This window comes from Crocodylus porosus, unplaced genomic scaffold (genome assembly GCF_001723895.1).
Source record: "Crocodylus porosus isolate Cpor-Errol unplaced genomic scaffold, CroPor_comp1, whole genome shotgun sequence".
Taxonomy (NCBI): Eukaryota; Metazoa; Chordata; order Crocodylia; family Crocodylidae; genus Crocodylus; species Crocodylus porosus.
In genome coordinates this window covers 233,146,372-233,166,784 of record NW_017728886.1, presented here as the reverse complement: position 1 = coordinate 233,166,784, position 20,413 = coordinate 233,146,372, and the positions used below count along the sequence as shown (strand labels likewise).

General features: G+C 42.9%; 1 protein-coding gene across 3 annotated transcripts in view; it reads left to right on the top strand.

The window, feature by feature from the left end:
• Positions 1-20,413, top strand: part of STK3 (serine/threonine kinase 3) — a 288,938-nt gene that overhangs the window by 166,056 nt on the left and 102,469 nt on the right. For all 3 annotated transcript variants that reach the window (XM_019551132.1, XM_019551118.1, XM_019551124.1), the window contains one exon: positions 10,245-10,414. In XM_019551132.1, coding sequence (XP_019406677.1) covers positions 10,245-10,414 — 170 coding nt within the window. The remainder of the gene's footprint in view (positions 1-10,244; positions 10,415-20,413) is intronic.

The window sequence follows — 20,413 nt, the reverse complement described above, 5'->3', positions numbered from 1 at the left end:
GGGTGTTGACACCACAGTCCCCCAGTTTCTTAATGAGAACAGGGTGAGAGACAGTGTCAAAGGCCTTCCGAAAGTCCAGGAAGACTACGTCCACTGCTACCCCTGCATCTAATGATTTGGTGATCTGATCATAGAAGGCCACCAGGTTGGTCTGACAGGACCTGCCGTTAATGAACCCATGTTGGTTGCCCCTAAGCATGACCTCCCCTGCTGGCCCCTCGTGAATATGTGCCAGAATAATTTTCTCAAAAAGCTTGTCCAGGATCGAGGTAAGACTAACTGGCTTATAGTTTCCCGGGTCGTCTTCCTTCCCCTTTTTGAAGATGGGAACCACACTGGCCCTCTTCAAGTCCTCTGGCACCACACCAGAGCACCACGAGTGCTCGTAAAGTCATGCCAGTGGTCCTGCAATGACTTCCGCCAATTCCTTTAGTACTCTAGGGTGGAGATCATCTGGACTGGCTGACTTGAATACATCCAGTCCCTCCAGAAGTTCCCTAACTAGTTCCTCACTAACCCTTGGCCTGGGTGTGCCTCCCCTGGGGCCTGAGGTGGGGGCCCAGCGGAGGGGTGACTGTTCCGGTCCCTGCTCAGGAAAATGGAGGCAAAGAAATCGTTAAATATGTTGGCTTTGTCGTCTGGTATGACGACCAAATTTCCTAACATGTCCTGCAGGGGCCCCACATTACCCAGAACCTGCTTTTTATCCCCTATGTATTTAAAGAAGGACTTCTTATTGTCCTTAATCTGGGAAGCTATCCCAGTTCCATCTCTGCCTTGGCCTTCCTGACTGCCCCCCTGTGTTCCCGAGCAACTGCAGTATAGTCATCCCTGGTGATGGCCACTCCTTTCCATTGGGTGTATGTCTCCCTTTTAGCGAGAAGACATTCTCGGATGCTTTTGGTGAGCCATGGGGGTTTGTGTGCTGTCCTGCTCCCTTTGATCCGTGTTGGGATTACCTCCCTTTGGGCTTGGAGAATCATCTCCTTAAGGAGCAACCGCTCTGAAGCGGTCGGATCCAAAGCCAGATTGGATTGCTGCCAACTCGCACAGGCCTAGTGTTCATTAATGACCTGGAATATGGCATAGAGTGTACCCTCAGCAAGTTTGCAGATGACTCCAAGCTGGGGGGAGTAATAGATGAGTTGAAGGGTAGGGCTAGGATTCAGAGTGACCTAGACAAACCAGAGGATTGGGCCAAAAGGAATCTTACAAGATTCAACAAGGACAAATGCAAAGTCTTGCACTTAGGATGGAATAATCCCATTCACCAGTTGACTGGCTGGGCAGCAGCTCTGCAGAAAAAGGACCTGGGGGTTGCAGTGGACAGTCAGCTGAATATGAGCCAGCAGCATGCCTTTGTTGCCAAGAGGGCCAACAGCATAGTGGACTGCATTGGTAGGTGTGTTGCCAGTAGGTCAAGGGAAGTGATTTTTCCCCTCTATTCAGCACTGGTGAGACCACGTCTGGAGTGCTGTGTTCACTTTTGGGGGCCCCACTACAGAAAGATTGTGGACAAATTAGAGAGAGTCCAGCAGAGAGCAACAAAAATGGTGAGGGGGCTGAGGGACATAACTTCTGAGGAAAGGCTGAGGGAACTGGGCTTGTTTAGTTTAGAGAAGAGAAAACCGAGGCGGGATTTAATAGCAGGCTTCAACTACCTGAAGGGAGTTCAAAAGAGGAGGGACCTAGACTGTTCTCAGTGGTGGCAGATGACAGAACAAGGAGCAATGGTCTCAAGTTTCAGCAAGGGAAGTTTAGGTTAGATATTAGGGAGAATGTTCTAACTAGGAGGGTAGTAAAACACAAGAACAGGTTACCCACAGAGGTGGCTGAATCCCCATGCTTGGGTGTTTTCAGAACCTGGCTAGACAAAGCTTTGGCTGGGATGATCTAGTTGGGGGATGGTCCTGCTTTGAGCAGGGGGTTGGATTAGAGGTCACTTACAACTCTGATTTTCTGTGACACTATGAGTAAACCTAGGTATCTAATTCACGAAGGCCAGGTGCTAAAAGTTACGCATTTCACCAACTAGCTTGTAGGCACTTGAATCTTTTATTGGATCCAGCCCTAAATCATAACATACGTGCACAAGGCAGGAGAAAAAGGATGTATTGGCACTTGTAAATATTGTATATTCTAATTTTAAAATGCTTGATTCTGCAATCCGAATAACATTGTTTTAAGATAGTTGTTTATATGTAATGTCATAGGCTTTTTAAAAAAGTACAAAGTCTGTAATGTTCAGTGGCATGACAGCACAGACTTCTGTGTGCAAAGTGACTGACCATTCTGGATTTTCTGGGATAGTCCTGAATTTTAGGGCTATGTCCCTGAAAATTCTCTGAAACTTGACTTTTAATCCCAAGTTTGAAAAATTGCTCATAGGTGGGTTTCAGGCCACATTCTCATCAGGGTTGGCATTGCAGATCATATGTGGTCCCCAAAGCTGACTGACAGCCATCAGTTTCAGGACTGTAATTCAGTAATGTTGGTGTGGACCAGCCATTGTCTAGTTTCAAGGCTGCTGATAACCAGCTGAGGAGTTTTTGATAATTGTGCTGAAGCTTTAGTTATATAGAGTTGTATCTGATATGTTTTCATAGAAAATAAAATTGAAGTAAAAATTTTAGCTTGTATTTAAAAAAAAAAAAAAAAAGTTGTTCGCCAAAGAGAATGATTTTCTGTGCATACCAAGGCTAGATAACGTGCATGATTCATCAGTTGTTTGCTTGGAATGAAGGAGAAACATTGAATCGAGGAGGAAGAAAAGAACTGCAAGTTCATCCCTTTCTAATGAAAAACGACACAAAAGGATTGCATGTTTTTTGTAAATATTCCATACACTATTTTGTTCCTTCTGTTGTATATGAAATATGACCCCTATGAATTTATGCTTTTTTCAAAAGAAACCAAGGACACACAAATACATGCTGGACAGAATTTTAATTTTTAAGCAGGCAACAATAGATTTTTAAAGTGCCAGTGTAAAAGCAGTGTTATGTTACATTTTTTGTGGTCTTTAGTTGTACAGTTTATAGAGAAGTTAGTTGCTTGATATAGTTGTATGCATTGCTTAGATCTTTGAAAGAATCCATAGATTTAATAGATTTCATATGCATTAGGGCTGGAAGGGACCTCACAAGATCATTGGGTCTAAACCCCTGCCTAAGGGGCAGGAAGTCAGCTGGGGTCAGACCACCCCAGCAAGATAACTATCCATGCATTTCTTAAAGGTATCCAAAGTAGGTGCTTGCACCACTTCTGGGGGGAGTCTATTCCAGACTTTGGAGACTCGGACAGTAAAGAAGATTTTCCTTATGTCCAGTCTAAAACAGTTTTCCAGTGGTTTGTGACTTAGACCTTGTCTTCCCTTGATGCAAACCCCTTATATACTTATAGGCTGCCACCAAGTCACCCCTGAGCCTTCGCTTCCCCAGGCTGAAGAGTCCCATGCCTATCAGCCTCTCCTTGTAAGGCCTGTTCTCTTGACCTCTGATCATGCACGTGGCTCTCCTCTGGACTCTCTCAAGTTTCCTGAATTGTGAAATGCCCAGAATTGGATGCAGTACTCCAGCTGCAGCCTCACCAAGTCCAGGTACAGCGGGAGGATGACATCTTAAGATTTACTTCAGAAGCATCTATGGATGTGGAAGCCAGAGTTTGGTTTGCTTTACCAGCTGTGACATCACATTGGTGGCTCATGTTCATCTTGTGGTCAATTATGACCCCCAAGTCCCTTTCGGCCTTGGTACTAGTGAGCATAGCACTGCTATAAGCATGCTGTGGGTTTTTTTTCCCAAGGTAGAGTGCCTTACATTTACTGAAAATCATCAGGTTTGTATCCGCCCACTTTTTCAGCCTATCCAGGTCAGCCTGAATCACCAGCCTAAACTTCCAGTGTGGATGCTCTACCCCACAGTTTGGTGTCATCGGCAAACTTGGCCAGTCCACTTCTGACACCTGTATCCATGTTGTTGATAAAGATGTTGAGGAGAACATGTCCAAGGATGAAGCCTTGGGGGACAACACTGGTCACAGAGCACTAGATGATTTGCTTCCATTGACCACAGCTCTCTGAGTCCAGCCTTGGAGGCAATTCTCCAGCCATCGGACTGTGATGTAGCTGAGACCACAGTTGGCCAGTTTCTCAAGAGAAGATCGTGGGACACCAGATCAAAGGCTTTTTTTGAAGTCCAGATGTATGACGTCAATTTCTTTTTCCTTGTCCAGGTGATATGTTACCTGGTCATAGAAGGAGATGAGATTGGTCAGGCAAGACCTACCTGCAACAAACCCATACTGGCAGTCCCTTAGGATGTTGCCATCAGCCAGCTTGTCTTTCTTGTTTAGTAGGAGGACCATTCCTCCTGTTTGTTCCCCAAGCTCCTGCCATTGGTGTACAGACATGTAAGTATCTAGGCTTCCTCACATTCTCAGGAGGGCACCGTTCCAGGCCTGGGGTATGAGTAGAATCCCTTGGGTGGCCTAGCCTGTTGTTTTTGTAGCTGTTGCCTAGCGGCCTTGCTCTGGTGGTTGTTCACCCATTGCCCGGTGGGCTTAGTTTAAAGCCCAACTGAGCAGGTCAACCGTTCTGGCTTAGAAGAGTCTCTTCCTCAATGAAGTGAGGTGGAGGCTGTCTCTTCCCAGCACAGCGCTGCCTCTCTCACCAAAGAGTGGACTGTGATCATGGAAGCCAACACCAGATCCACAGTCTTCGGTACAGTACCTTGATCCGTCTCTCCCCCCTAAGCCCATGACATATAACTAGGAGGATAGAGAAAAAAACACCTGCACCCCTAAGCCCCACTCCCAGTCCCAGAGCCCTGTAGCTATACATGACCTAGCTGGGATTGCTCTGAACCATATAATTCGTGCTCACATGGATAAGGAGCATAGGGTAGTGGTGGGAGGGATGGATAAGCTTGGGGATCCTCTCTGCCACATCCCAGATGCAGGCCCCCAGGAGGCAGCAGACCTCCTGGGCTAGGGGGTTGGGGCGACAGATTGCCCCCTCAGGAGGGAGTCTCCCACAACAACCACTCTGTGTTTCGTCTTGGGGAAAGCAGGGATAGTAGCTGTTGATGGGCCTCCCTTGCCTGCAGGAGTTGGCAGCTCTGCAGGCTCTACTGGGGCTGCAAGAGGTGCATAGTGGTTGCAGAGCTCCAGATGGGGGGGTGGGGGACGTTGGTGCAATGGGCCCTGGGGCTGTTGACCCCCTTAGTCCAACCTCGTGGCTGGACAGAGTGGGAGATCCTCAAGTCCTCCCTTGTCCTGGAGGTGACCCTGGTCAACCCTCAGCCTTCATGGGGTGAAGGGCCTTGGCAGTAGGAGTCAGTCTCCTGCTCACCATCCCTGATAGTACGCAGGCTCTGGATTGCTGTCTGGAGCTCCTCTATCTGGTGCCTCAGGGACATAGTGGAGCAGACCTCACAAGGGGAGGTCGCCATGCTCCCAGTCCCAAGTGCCTGGAATTGTACCTGCAGCCAAGAGCCAGAGGCTCGGTCTGTGTGGAGCCCAGAAGCATGGGTTCTGTCTGGGTGGAGACCTCAGAGGTGCCAGAGGGGGAGGCCTCAGACTCTGAGGGGACCCTTGAGTGTGGCATGTGGCCATCCACATTGTGCCACTGGTAGTCTAGCTGCTGGTGTGACTACCTTCCCTAGGGCTCACTGGGAGGGCCTTGGGCCCTCCCTCACCCTCCTGCACAAACTCCCACGCTAACTTGCATGCTGGGCCCAGAAGTGCACCTGTTTGCATGTCCTGTTTACGAGGCTCTGGGTGCATGGCTCCCTGAGGGGCTGGGCCAAGTAGGAGCCGGGGGGGAGGGGGCTCCTTGCCCTGCAGCTGGGCTACGTCCCTCCCACCATGGGCCCCTGCTTACCTCCAGGTAGGCCAGAGCTCGTTGAGGGTCTTGGGGATCCCAGGGCTCCTGGGGGTGCAACGAGCTTCTGGCCATGCGTCTCTCACCGGAGCCAGGGACTGAATGTGAATCTTTTCGAAAGTGTGGAGCCCAGAATTGGATGCCGTACTCCAGCCGCAGCCTCACCAAGGCTGAGGAAAGTGGAAGGATGACTTCTTGGGTCTTGCTTGACATGCATTGCTAGAGTTTTATTTGGTTTGCTGGCTGCAGCATTCCATTGGTGGCTCATGTTCATCTTGTGGTCAATCATGACTCCCAAGTCTCTTTTGGTCGTGGTGCTAGTGAGCGTAGCACTGCTGAGCCTATAAGTATGATGTGGGGTTTTTTCTCCTGAGGTGGAGCAGCTTCCATTTCTCTGTTGAATGTCATCAGGTTTTGATCCACCCACCTTGCGAGCCTGTCCGGGTAAGCCTGAATTGCCAACCTATTCTCTAGCATGACTGCACTTCCCCATAATTTGGTGTCCATATTTTGGTTTTGTTCCAAAGAGAATAGGGTATTGAAACTCAACATTCAGTACAAATTTCTCAGGCTATTCATATTGCTGTGTGTAGACTCTGCTAGTCATCACTGAATTTGACCCCAGTTCTGGATCTACTAGTTCAGAGCCCTGTTGAAACCTGACCTATGCAGATGCAGTTGCAGTATATATATCCTTTGCAATACTGAGATTTTGGTAAATATGGTATTTTTAAAGACTATATTTACAACAGTTTTGAATACCTGCCTGTCTTCTTTCAGCTATCAGCTGTAGGTATATAATTTTCCTTTCTTTCAATACAGTTTTTCATCTTTTCTTTACAAGCAGTGCTTGTAGATTTATTGGTTCCTGAGAGACTGCATAAGGGACCATTACTTGTTAACTCAGTGAGGTATAATAATACACAAGCTTTCAGACCCAAACAATCTCCTGAATTTCAAGTTCATGTGTATATTTTGCAGAAAAGACCTTCATGGACCTAAATAGAATAAGAACTGGGGTAATCCCGCCTCCTAGTTAGGCCAGCCCCCAGGGAGCTATGCGAACAGAGCATGCAAACAGGCATGCTTCTGGGCCCAGCACATGAGTTAGTGTGGGATTGGGGTGGGGGTCTCCCCTTCTTTGGCGGGACAGGGCAACCAGTCCCTGTGAGTAGCACAGTGAGGTGCACGTGGCAGTCTGTGAATGCAAGAGCCCGCAAGACTGTACGTGAGTCTGCAGGATTCACAAAGGTCCCAAATGAAAAAACTTTCAGTTTGGGACCTGCTTTCAGCAGAGATGCATGGGTGAAAGCTTGTCATACCCCTGAGAGCTGAAGACACCTGGTGGACCTTCTGGCAGACCCTGACCCCCCAAAATGGAACCAAATTCAGGGGAGCTTGCCCTGATGATCTTGTAAGTTCCCTTCCAGCCACTAACATCTGTGAATCTATAAATTCTACCAAAAGTTGTTATGTATACCACGTTGCTTGTGTTTGTGAATTAGTACAAATTAAAGAGTCCACCCATAATAAGGACCTTATTTCTTGTTCATGTTGCAAGAATAGAAAAAATTCTACTTTCCCACTGTTAGCATTTGAAAGAGAACTTTTAAGAAAACCTATTTTTCACAGTTGAGGGAGTTATTTTAGTTATTTATACGTAAATACAATTTACACAGATATACTACAGTTGATACTACAACTTTCATTCTCTTTAAGTAAGTTCATTCTAAATGCCTAGTACAGGACCTCCAAGCAGCTGTGGACCCCACACCTCGCAGACTGCACTAGTGAAGGCCACACCAGGACTAGTCATGGGTCCCTGGGTCATGTTGCTGCTGCAGTGCATGCCTGCACAGGCATCCCTCCCCCCCGCATTGCTGCACCATATGCCTGCATGCCCTGTTCTCCCACTTCCCTGCTGCTGCACCACAAATCTATGCAGTACCAGACTCACCCTCCATTTCCAGCACTCTATGCTGCACTGCCCCATCACCTGAGATGAGAGGAGGAAGCAGCAACTGGAGGAGGGAGAGGGAGCCCAGACATCGCTGTTGCAGCTGGAGTGGTAGGGAAAGTAGTGGCAGAGCAAGAGTCCCTCCAGGGGCTGCAACTTAACTCCTCCACAACCTCCTCAAAAACTCCTCCGCCAGTAGGACAGCCCTGACTACTGGAGTTTGTTTAGTCAGAGAGAAAAGGACTAAGGTCTCTTTTTTTACCTAAATAAATAAGGAACCCTTTCAAAGTGAAAATCAAATGTGGCATGTTTATCTCAGAAGAGTTCCAAAGTGAAGCTTGCTGATTCACTTTCCTTTATTTGTATTCAGTGGCAAGGAAACTGCTCTTTATTTTTCTCAGCGTTATAAATATCTTAAGCCTCATAACATGTTTAATAACATTTTCTAAGTAGTTCTATAATCTTAAGAGAAACATAAACGATGTAGGGTAGTTTTATTATGAGATTGAAGGAAAGATAATATCTTACTAGAAATTGACCATTATTATATAATGTACAATCTGCTATTATATAAACTATTATTTTTTTCCTGTTCATTGTTGGCTCTTAAGCATAAAACAAATATATTAAGCACAGCAGGAAGAAGAAAAATGGACGGTGATTGGTGCAGACTGCCATAGTTTTTTAAAACAGAAATTACACAGTATAAACCAATGAAAATATTATAAGGATTTTAAAAATATTTATTTATTTAAATATTTCCCCCCCTGTACCTCAGCCTTTTGCCATCAGGCATCACTGCATCTTCTGTCTCCTCCTGGATCATGCATCCTCTCAAAGTGTTCTTGGGTGCTTGTATTCTTTCTCTCCTCCCCAGCTTTGATGGAAAAGATAAATCAAGATGCTATAGAAAGGGGGAAGAGGGAAGAAAAGTGAAAGGTTAAAAATCCAATGTTATTAATTGATAGAAATTATAATGCCAAATAATATTTAATTGTGTTTCTTCACATGCCCATACTTTTGGATGTCTGAGTCTAATCTGATTGTTGTTGGCTACTCAAAAAAATACTAGCAAGGTTACCTGCAATCTTCAGTCCTTCTTGGCTTCCTCCACACGCTAAAGGAAGAATATTGTTAACAAGTTCCTTTTTGTCTTTTGTGAGCTCCTGTGGGTAAAAGTGATAAGGTAGGAGAGAACTCCCTTTTGTGTCCAGGCATTCATAAGGGCAAAGACCAAGAATAGCCCAACAAGAAATGTTGCAGCAAAGTGCAGGAGTACAAGTTGTATCTATTTTACAGTTCTTCAATATTATACCACAATATAGATTTTCAGTGGAGGACACCTTTTCCAGCAGAGCAGAAAACTCCTACCCTTATGAATGAAATAGTTTTTCCTTCCAGTGCAGTTTATCCCCTATTTTAAAATAAGGCAGCTCTACCTAAATTATATTTCTTTATTCTTAATGTTTATAATAAAAAGTCTAGTTTAGGAATTTTGTTCTGTAGTTAAAATCTGTATGTGTGCGTGCATGCATGTTTGTGTGAGAGAGAGAGAGCACGTGTGTCCATGCACTTGATTAGTAAGGTATTTTGATTCAATTTTTTTATTCAGATAGTTACTTAGACCCAATATATTGTTTTTTATGTTTAATAGATTAACTGTTCTATAAAGAGAATAAACTCTTTTGATGTCCAAAAATGAAAACAAATTCCAGACAGAATTTATTTTGAAAAGGATGACAACATGTGGGTCCCCATTGTGATCACAAGGTTCAATGAACTGTACAGATGATGGAAGTATTCTGCTGGCTCTCCGTGGTGCACAGCCACAACACCTTCCCGCCATTTGCTCTGTGGGACCTGCATCCTTTGATATGCTGAACATTTTTTATTGCCAGTGAAGTTAGCTAAGCCTTCTCTACTCACAGTTTGGCTGTGCAGTTTTTATTGATTGTTCTAAAACTGTTTCAGACCACATCAATGTTTAAATAAGTGCAACTTTATGCTATTATTTGTCATTGGTAAAAATTGGTATCAGAGTAGTGCCTGCAAACCAGGCCTTACACTTAAAGGCCTTTAGCCCCCAAGGGAATGCTTACCACCATGTGTTACTGAGTTTCTAAAATAACAAATAATGTCAGCTGAAGTAACTTTCAATTTTATTTATATACATAATTTAGTAACATCTTGGTCAATTCCTTCTTCTTATGTTTACTACAGAACTGTCTTTCGTGGGCAATGAACTTCCATGGAAGACAGCTATAGAACTTCACACCACATATTGGCTGTATTCATTACTATAAAACCACTGTAAAATTAATCCTTCAAATTTATGTGTAGCTTATTTTAGCACAGTAAAAATGGAATCTCTAAACAATTTAAACTTTTCTTTTCCTTTCAACTAAGGAAATGCTACTTCACCGCAAGTACAAAGACCTTCCTTCATGGACTACTTTGATAAACAAGATTCCAAGAATAAAAGTCCTGATAACTGTAACCAGAACATGCCCTACCACGTATCCAAAAATGTTTTTCCTGATAACTGGAAAGTCCCTCAAGATGGAGACTTTGATTTTGTAAGTACATTTTAAATATTTATTTTTCTAATGTTTAGGTCGTTACTTGTTATTTATTTTATGTATACCAGAATTAATCCTTTTTATTAGTGTAAATATAATAAGTCATTTTCCAGGGTCCTTCCAAATATTTCATACCTCCATGTACCAGCTGATAAATAAATATATTTGCCTAGTACAGAAGATAACTTTAAAGCTAAAAGTGATGAAAACATCAACATTCTTTGTAACTCTTATTTTCCTTTTAGTAAAAGTGCTCTTGGCACTTTTCAGTGTATGTTGCATTTTATCTTTATCAGACTGCTCATTTGACTTAGGTATATTGAAGGCTTGAAAGCATTAACATACTATTAATGTTGGGTTGGTTTAGTATTCAAATGAGACCTGTAAAAAGTTGTTATTAAACATATTAAATGAGAGGGAACAATTTACCTATCTCCCAAGTAGATTGAATAAGATCACTTCTTGTATCCTTTGAGACCTTTGTTATGGATATGGTCTCTAACAAAGTTTGTGTAAAACTCATCTTTCTGGGTGGAATGACTGCATCTGTAGAAAACATGCACAAATCTCTTTGTTCTTAGTTTCACTGGCTTGCATAGTATCATTTTCATTTATTTTCATTTTGTCCACTTTACAAGATATGATAGAGACAAAAAGGAAACTGTTCCTAAGCCTCTGGTAAACCTCAAAACATATATAGTTTTGTGTGTGTGTATATGTATGTATGTATGCATTTTAATCTAAGTGAGGTTTATTATGGTGGTAGTAAAGTTGTTTTTAGAACAGTTTGAAAAGTATGCTAGTTTTTACATACTGGCTAAGAATTTTAGCTAAAGGTGAACACCTTAGTAAATTATTTACTAAGGCCCTGATCTGGTTAACATAAATCGACATGAATAAATTTACTCTTGAATTATTCTTTTGAACTATATATGACTAACAGCATGTGTAAAGTTGCATGTATCGATAAGTGTTTGCAGGATTAAGCCTTAGGAAAGTGTATGTTGAGTGTAGCAGAGCACTTGCAGTACCTGCCACTTTAAGGGCTGAGTCAAGCAGCCAGCAGGTGCTTGATTGCAGCAGCCATTTTAAATCACTGGCTGCCTATATAAGTACAGCAGTTTGTTGCTGGCAGCCAGGCAGAAACATCGCCTGGCTGAAATGCTGTACAAAACATCCAGAAGGTAAGGGGAAGAGCTTATGGGGATGGCTAGGAGGCTCTTGGTCCTGGGCATTACCTAAAACTGCACCCTACCAGGAATGGGGGCCTGGTGGGGCTCCTAGTGGTGCAGGAGTCCCCAGGAAATGCTGGGTCAGTCACTGCCCTGGTGAAAGGCAGGTCGGGTAACTTAACCCCTAGCCTCTACAACACTGTTGGTACAAGGGGGCCAAGCACAGCTACGGCCATCTGAGCCCAAAGAGGGTGTAAGACTCAGGCGGGGCCAGGCATGGCTGTGGCCACCTGAGCTTTCACAGGGGAGGGAAACCCTGGAGCCCTGAAGGAGGGAGTAGATGTGTAACCCCAGAAAGGGTGGTAGCGAGGGCCCAGATGAGGGTTGAATAGTGGTGAGGGTCAGCCTGAAAGGCAGCCCAAAGGAGTGTGCTAAGTAGGTCTGTGGGACAGCTTGAAGGACAGCACATGAGCCAACCCCTGGAGAGCAATTTGAGAGAAGTGTGGAGCCCCAGAAAGGGGGAACAGAGGGCTGGGAGCATAGTACATGGGGCTGGGGGCCCAGTGTGTGTTTGTATATGTCTATGTAAGGCTGCCCCGGGAAGGGCTGGGCAAGTTTGGCCCAGGTCAGGAACTTGGCTAGCCACTACCCAGGTGAGGGTCATGGGAGAGGCCCAAAGGACTATGTCTGCCACCCAAGGCATGGTCTAGATAAAGCCTATGGTCTATGGGAGCTGCTCCAAGAGGGAGCAGGGTGGGATGTGTTGTCAATGTGAGAAAGAGACCCTGTGAGAGGGGGTAGAATGTGAGAGGCCCTAGTGAGAGGAGGGCAATATGAATGTGTGTGTGAAAGAGGCCTGACAGTGAGGGCTAAGCTTGGCCCGGCTCCAGGCCAGGAGCATAATGACACTGTGGATGCCATCTGTGAGGCGTGGGCTGCGGTGTTGGGAAGCTTCTGAGCTGTAGATAGTGCCCTCTGACATCAGGGTATGTAATGGGCAGTCTCTTGCATTTTACCACCCATTTTGAGAATAGCAAAGTCGTGGCAGGTGAGACTGGGCAGCCTGACCCATAGACAGGTGGGCAGGCCGGCATAAGATCCGGCCTCAAGAGCTGCCCCCTGTCGCATTGAGCTATAGTCAGTGAGCCTCATTAGTTTAGCTTGTTTAAATTTCAAGTGAAATGATTAATGGAATGAATGAATGGGAACCTACAAAAATTACAAATATCATCTTACAATTTACCTACATTTCTATTTGTTTATAACCTTTAAAAACCTTAACACGTTCTTGCACAATAATTAATTTGAGGCACTTGTTATCACAGAGCATTACTGAGGCAAGGATAGTCTACTTATATAGATAACAAGAATATCCAGACTTACAGCCTTTAAGGTTAACACTTTTGTTTTTAGGCAGAAGGCAGAGCAGAGTTGCAGCTTGTATACTTAATTTTTAGAAGATTTCATAGATGTTAGGGCTGGAAGGGACCTCAGAAGATCTCCGAGTCCAGCCCACTGCCCCAGGGACAGGAAGCGAGCAGGGGTCTTAGGATCCCAGCAAGATAAACATCCAAATGTCTCTTAAAGATGTTCAAAGTAGGTGCTTGAACCACCTCCAGCGGCAGTCTATTCCAAACCTTGGGGGCTCGGACAGTAAAGAAGTTCTTCCTTATGTCCAGCCTGAAATGGTCCTGGAGGAGTTTGTGACTGTTTGACCTTGCCATCCCTTGGGGTGCTCTGGTGAGCAGACGTTCTCCCAGAGCCTGGTGAGCACCCCTTATAAACTTATAGGCACCCACCAGATCACCCCTGAGCCTGCACTTTTCCAGGCTGAAGAGTCCCATAGCTCTCAGCTTGTCATCATAAGGTCTGTTTTCCTGACCTCTGATCATGCACATGGCTCTCCTCTGGACTCTTTCAAGCTTTATCAAGAGATAATGCCTTCATGTTTACATACATAAGCCAATCAGTGACTGACAATTTTAGGAAAAATTGTCTGTGGTTAGGTTATTGTGGAAATGTCTCTTACAGGGTTTCTTCTTTTGAAGCATCTGGTACTGGATGCTGACAAAGGCAGGATATTGGTATGAAACAATTATGTGTGTTTATGTTAGAAGCACTCCACATAGTCAGAAATGTCTTCAAAAATAACTCTTTTGAAACAGTTATTGGCACCAATTACAAATGGTTTGCAGGAGACTTCCTGAAAAAATAAATCACTGGGGGGCATACATAATAAATTGCCGGCTTTTATAAAATCAACATTAATTTTTTAGATTGCTGACATACAGTTTTTAAATGATTCATGACAATGATAAATAATAGAGAATCTTAGTACTAAAGAACTCAGTTCTATGTCAGATGGAATTAGCCTTAGTGAAACCTAGGTAAAAAAATCTAAGAGTGAATATTGCGAATGCTACATTTGTTAAAAAAAAATAACACTTCAGAATTAGAGTGTAAATGCCAATCAGGATCCAGTCCACTGGTATCATACTGTAGTGGTACTCTGTACAGATACGTGGAAGGACAATACTTTGTAAAATTTGGTGCTGATCAGTCACATTTGGAAGCTGATAAGGTTATTCTTATGAGAGAGAGGAGTACTATGTTTAACTGTGCTTCCTGAGGCAAATACATAGCATGCCAATAGTGGCAGCAAACAACTTCTTTACCCCTTATCCAAAAGGATGGCGATGGGGTGAGGGAGAATGCCACAGCAGTGATTGGTAATAGCCTTTTTTAGATGTATTGAATGGGAAAAGTAATAAGTTCATTAGTGCATGTGACTGTTGCCGGTGTAACGGGAGAAGTGCCAATCAAAAATTGAAATAAAAAGAAAAATGTCAGTTGCAGGTTTTATTTTTAAACAAAGTTAATACTAAATAAATATATAAGGGCTTCTGTTTATGAAAAGAGATTTAAAAATTAAATTGGCTAGACTGTTTTTTGATTCAGAGGAATAAGGGATTGGAAACACCACAAATCCCTGCAAATACTTAAATGAAGTTAGATTTATACAATTGGAACCTAATGCTTTAGTCTAAAAGGTATGTTGTATTTAACATTGTCCTACCAAAATGCCTATTTCCTAACATATTTCATCAACAAAAGACCATTCTATCTCTGTTTATCAGTGAGTTCAAAATAGAATTATGTAAAAATACAGGCAGCCGTAACCCTGTTTCGCTTAGCGCTATTGTGCTATAATGCTCGCTTTACATTGATACTTAGCACTCAGCACCATTCCACTTAGCACTCAGCGAGTTTCATTATAATGCTCATGGGCATCGTACAGCTGGCAGCAGGGAGAAAAAAATGGTTTAGCTTAAAGGTATTTCACCTAACGCTCGGTTTTTTGGGAACCAAATAAGAGCACTAAGTGGGGGTTTCCTGTAGTTACCTTTTTAAAAATAATAAATTACATAATGTAGATACAGTGGTCAACCTTGAGCACGTGCTAATTTTCCTGTAGATACTATGAATAGATAAGGTTACTCAAATATCTGCAGTTTATATTATAATGAATGCACAATATTCTTTAGAAATGGAGGTAAAATAATTTGGTAACTAAACAAGGGATGTTGTTTCCCTGTGTCTCTTACAGTCTACTTTGCCATTTTTGGCCCTGCCTTTATGCTGTTTATGTATCAACTATATTGTTTGCACATTCAGTAGATGAGACATAGTCAGCTTTTAGGAACAGGTTAACTGTATTACTGTATTTAGCTGAATCCAATATGACCCTAAATTTAAGACGATCCCCCAATAATTAGTCTCTGTACATGGGAAATTTATACATTTGTTATAATTTCACATGTATAGAATCTAATTGTTGGAGGGTTGTCTTCAATTAGGGCCATCTTCCTCTGTTGGAGGGCTGGTGGTAGTAAGGGAGATTGGAGGGGACTGACAGTAGCGGGGGAGCCAGGTGATGTGGGGGGTTCAAGTAGTTTGACCCCTGCCCCTTGCCCACCTCACAACCTACTGCCTGTCCTCTGCCTACTACTTGTTGCCCCACGCCTGCCCCCATTCAAAGCTTGTGCTCCCTTGCCTGTCCCACTTGTAGCTTCAGACCCCCTGTTCCTTTATCTTCTGTCCCCTCAAGGCCTTTGTCCTCCCCCCACCCTCTGCCCCCACTCTCCTCTCCTCTTTCCCCTCCCTGGTCCCCCATGCCATTTACCCTTGCTCTCTTCCAACAGGCTCCAGTTCCATTCCACCCTGGGGCATGGAGCATGACCTCATCTCAGCCTGGTAGCTGCCACTTCTTACTCAAATCCAAGATACGGAACTTTTTTCTTCCATGTTAAATGTGAGAAAAGCCTCATCTTGGACACAAATACAGCAATAAACAGACTAAAGGGCAGTGGTATAACTGGGATCAAAATCTAACATGATTGCCCAAGAAGCTGAGGATGAGGGTTCTGGGCCTCTGTCACAGCACAGGGATCTGACCACCACACCACATGTAAAGCATTATTCAGCACAACTGCTTGGCCAGCGCATAGCCTACTATGCATGCTTAGTCTATGTACACACTTATGTGTCCAGATTGCAAGGGAGGTAGTATCACAACTATATGTAAGCGTCAAAAACAACTTACTCAGCTAAAAAGCTGCCATTTAGACACACAAAGGGAAATAGAATTCCACTGAAAGTCTACTTGGAATTTTTTTAAGAGTGGTATTTCTGTAGGTATATTTTTCTGAGTCTGCATAAATGAGTAAAAAAGTTGCAATTTTACCATTACCAAGTCAAAGAGTTTCCCAGGAGAGTGAAGGTGTAGCCATCTGTTTGTGCAGAATTTGAACTTTTTAAAAAGTTGTTTCAGTAATTGCTTATTTCTTTTGATAGCAAGTGATGTACTTTTTCATATTTTTTTACTTGTACTCATCTGAAATGAGACTATTAGTCTGATTTGATTTTTAGTACTATGGGTTTGAAGGTTGATATTTGCTTCTATCTTATGTCTTTGATCATGTTTTACTGGATATCCCAATTAATCAGTTTTGTTTATTGGTCTGTTGGTCTGTGCCTGCTCAAACAAAGCTCCTATTGAATTCATGGTAGCTTGCCTGAATAAATGCGTTGTCCTGCATTAGGTACATTATGTGTAACTTAAATAAGCTTGATTCTGATACCTCCTACTGCTCTTGAATAGTAAATTACTTCACAAGTTATCCCACAGGAGTTGCAATTGATGAGTAAGATGCTATTTAGTACAGAAAAGAGGTTTAGATTCTTGTCTGATCTATTAAGAAGGCCTTTCTTGAACTTTGTAGTCTTGCTAAAATAGTTTCTGTTAATTACCTTGGTGGAAAGGATGAAATAATTCACTTGTAATTCTGTATAGTAAAGGCCATAATTATCATATGAGATACAAGATCCATACTTATGCATAACTCCCTACGGAAAATAGCATTATTGATTTTGTTTTTCTTTGAAAAAGGTGACTATTTCTTTGAAAATTTAGGCTGTGATAATTCTGTATTGTTCTTAGGTCACCTGTTACTCTGCTCAAGGCTTTAAATTCTTTTAGTGTGCTTGTCTGTTTTCAAATTTCATGCTAAAGGATGAAAGCCAAAACTGTGCAGCTGTTAAGACACTGGACCCCAGACAAATGAATAACTGATAAAGTATTTTTAAACATCTTATTCACTTTGGTTCCAATAAAGCATGACATTTTAGCATGTGAATAGTTCCATCAAATAGTTCAGTGCTTTTATGGTTTGGCTTTTGTGGTATCAGAAAATATCACAAAATCCTTGTATTTTACATCCCAGTGGTAGCTCAAAACAATGGAAAGGTAGGCATGAATTCCGTTTGCACTAGAATATGTGCCTTACCATCTTGATTTCAGGAGGCTTTCCCAATTTTCCTTTTCCTATCTTTCACCCTTACCTTGTAGACTTAGCTTCTGCATTTTCTTTCCTTTCTGCATACCAACCTCTTTCTGTACAGTCAGGATAGACCAATACAAAATGCAGGTTATTTCTGAGCAGAATATATGTAGAAGGAATTGTGCTACATGACAGCTAGGGAATAAGACAGAACAGGACCCCTTCCAAGTATCATATACCTTATAGGTAGGTTCAGATAGTCAAAAAACCCAAGGCTGAATTGATTCAGTCTTTGCAGGTTAGTCTAAGCCACACAAATTAAATTGAAACAGAAGTGAACAGACATTTACCTTTGAGTCAGGAAATACAGCCACATGCCTGCAGTGGCTCAAGCCAGAAGCCAGGGGGTGCTAGAGTACAGTTCTCTGGCTGTGTGTCCTGCTGCCCCTGAGATCTCTGGGATTTGCAGTCCAGAATTACAAAAGCAGCACTCAGCAGCACGCTGCTCATCACTTCCTTTTATTGCTTCAAGGTGCCTCTGAGATTTGTAGTACACAGTTGCAGTCATTAGTAAATTTAAGTTTGAGCTGGGGAAGGGATATTCAGTTCCCCTCCTTAGCTCCAGACCCCAGCTGGAATTTGCCTGAGGGGCGGCAGTCCCCTCACCCTGCAAACTGAGCTGCATCCCCAGCCAGGCATCCCTTTGTCAGCCAGCCCTCACTGCTCCAGCTAGGGAGCAGAGGGGTGGGGCCAGCCCTGATCTCTGGAGCAGACAGCACAGCCCAGCCCAGCCCAAGACTTGAAAGCATGCTGGGATGCTGGGGGACTGTGATTTAACTTGAACCAGGAAGGGGTCTGGGACTGACTTTTCATAAACTGGTTTGACCTAAATCAGTTATGTCTGATACTACATTTAGTCAGGTTTATCTTAAACCAGTTTCAGTCATTTTGAAATTGGTTTATGTGCACTGAGCTTCTTTTCTGTTACAGTTCAAACCAGTTTCTGATCACGTAAACCTGTTTATGTGTAATTTCTGTCCCTAGCCTATGGGATACCCAGACATTTGGCAAGACTGTCTTTTGCTTGCTTGCCTTTGGAATCTTAATGTCTTTTAAAGTAGCTTTTTTTTCTGTACCATATATCAAAAATTAATCTGCTTAAATGAATATTTATGGAGTCACTGAATGCAGGAAATCATTAGTGAACTAGCTAAAAGGTAGTGAAGGAATTGGCTGAGATAATTTTAGAGCCATTGTCTATCCTCATGGAGATTGGGTGAGGTTCCAGATGATCAAAAATGACAAATTCTAGTGCCCATCTTTTTAAGGGAAAAAAGAAATTACGGACCAGTCAATCTAATCTTAATACCTTTGGAAAGACCAGGGAGTTTCAAGGAATGTATTGTGAAGCACCTAGAGGAGAACATACAGCATGGATTTGCCAAGAGCAAGTTATGCCTGATCAATCTGATTTCCTTGTATGATAACGCTGTGTGAATGGGGGAGTGCAGTGGATATGATGTACCTTGACTTTGTCAAGGCTTTTAAAACAGTCTCCCAACAAGCTAAGGAAATGCAGATTGGGTGAAAATGCTACAAAGTGGTTATATAATTCCTTGGATCATCATGCTTAACAAGTAGTTATCAGTGGCTTAATGTACATTTGGGAGGAGGTATGAAGTGGGGTTCCCCAGGGGTCTGTCTTGGGTCTGGTATTGTTTAATATTTTCATTAATTATTAGATAATGGGATTTTGTGCATGTAGCAAATTTGTAGACAACACCAAGTTGGGTGCAGGTACAGACACTCCTGAGAGCAGAACTAGGATTCCAAATGACGTGGATAGATTGGAAAAATGGTATGAAATTCCTCAGATGAGATTCAACAAGGACAAATGCAGAGTCCTACCCTTGGGATGGAATAATTGTATGCACACATACCGTACAATTGAGGAATGATCGCTAGGCTGCAGTACCGCAGAGAAGGTCCTTGGCGTCACAGTAGCCTGTAAGCTGAGTATGTGTTTTTCTTAGAGGAAAAAAAAGCCACAATATACTGGGTTGTATTAGCAGGAACATCTCTTGCAAATCAAGGGAAATGATTCTTCCACTCTAGTTTTGGGCCCTGCACGTCAAGAACGATGTGAACAGGTTGGGAAGGTCTAGCAAGGAGCAACAGAAATGATTAGAGTCTTGGGAATTGTAACTTATGAGGAAAAGCTGAAAGGGCTAAGGTTATTTAGTTTGGAGAAGAGAAGACTGAGAGGGGATTTTGATATCAGTCTTCAAATATTTGAAGGACAATTAGAGAGAGAATGGAGATGGGCTTTTCTCTGTGTTTGCAGGGGAGAGAACTAGGAACAATGGCCTCAAACTTCAGTGGGGGAAATTAATTTGGAGATTAGGAGAATTCTGACCATGACAGTAGTCAAGCATTGGAACAGGCTGCGAAGAGAAATTGTGGAATCTCTATTCCTGGAAATTTTCAAGAGCAGGTTGGATGGACACTTGGCTAGGGTGGTTTAGGATGATCCTGCTTTGACCAGGAGACTAAACTAGATGACCTTGTGAGCTCCCATCTATCCCTATTTTCCTATGATCCTGATATTCTATTTAATCTGTAAGTTCCCAGCCCTGGATAGTAATGATTCAATATTATCTAACGGTTTATCTAATTATCTATTGTTTGGTGGTACCAGTATATGATTAGTTTCCAGTCACCATCATGCTTTCCTTCTTTTTCAGAAGAGAGGTCAAGAACTACTTAGACCACAGAGCTTGAACTACCTCTCCTATCACTGAAAGAAATTTTTCCCCAAACTTGTGTTGAAGCATGTTGGCCATACTTTTATTATGGAGTGCAAAGCTTGCTCTGATTTTGTCCTTGTGGATAAATGGGAGATTTCATTCTATTAATCTATTATATAGCACCATCATTTGAGTATCTTGCCATAAATGAAGGATTAATTCCTCTCTCTCTGTCAC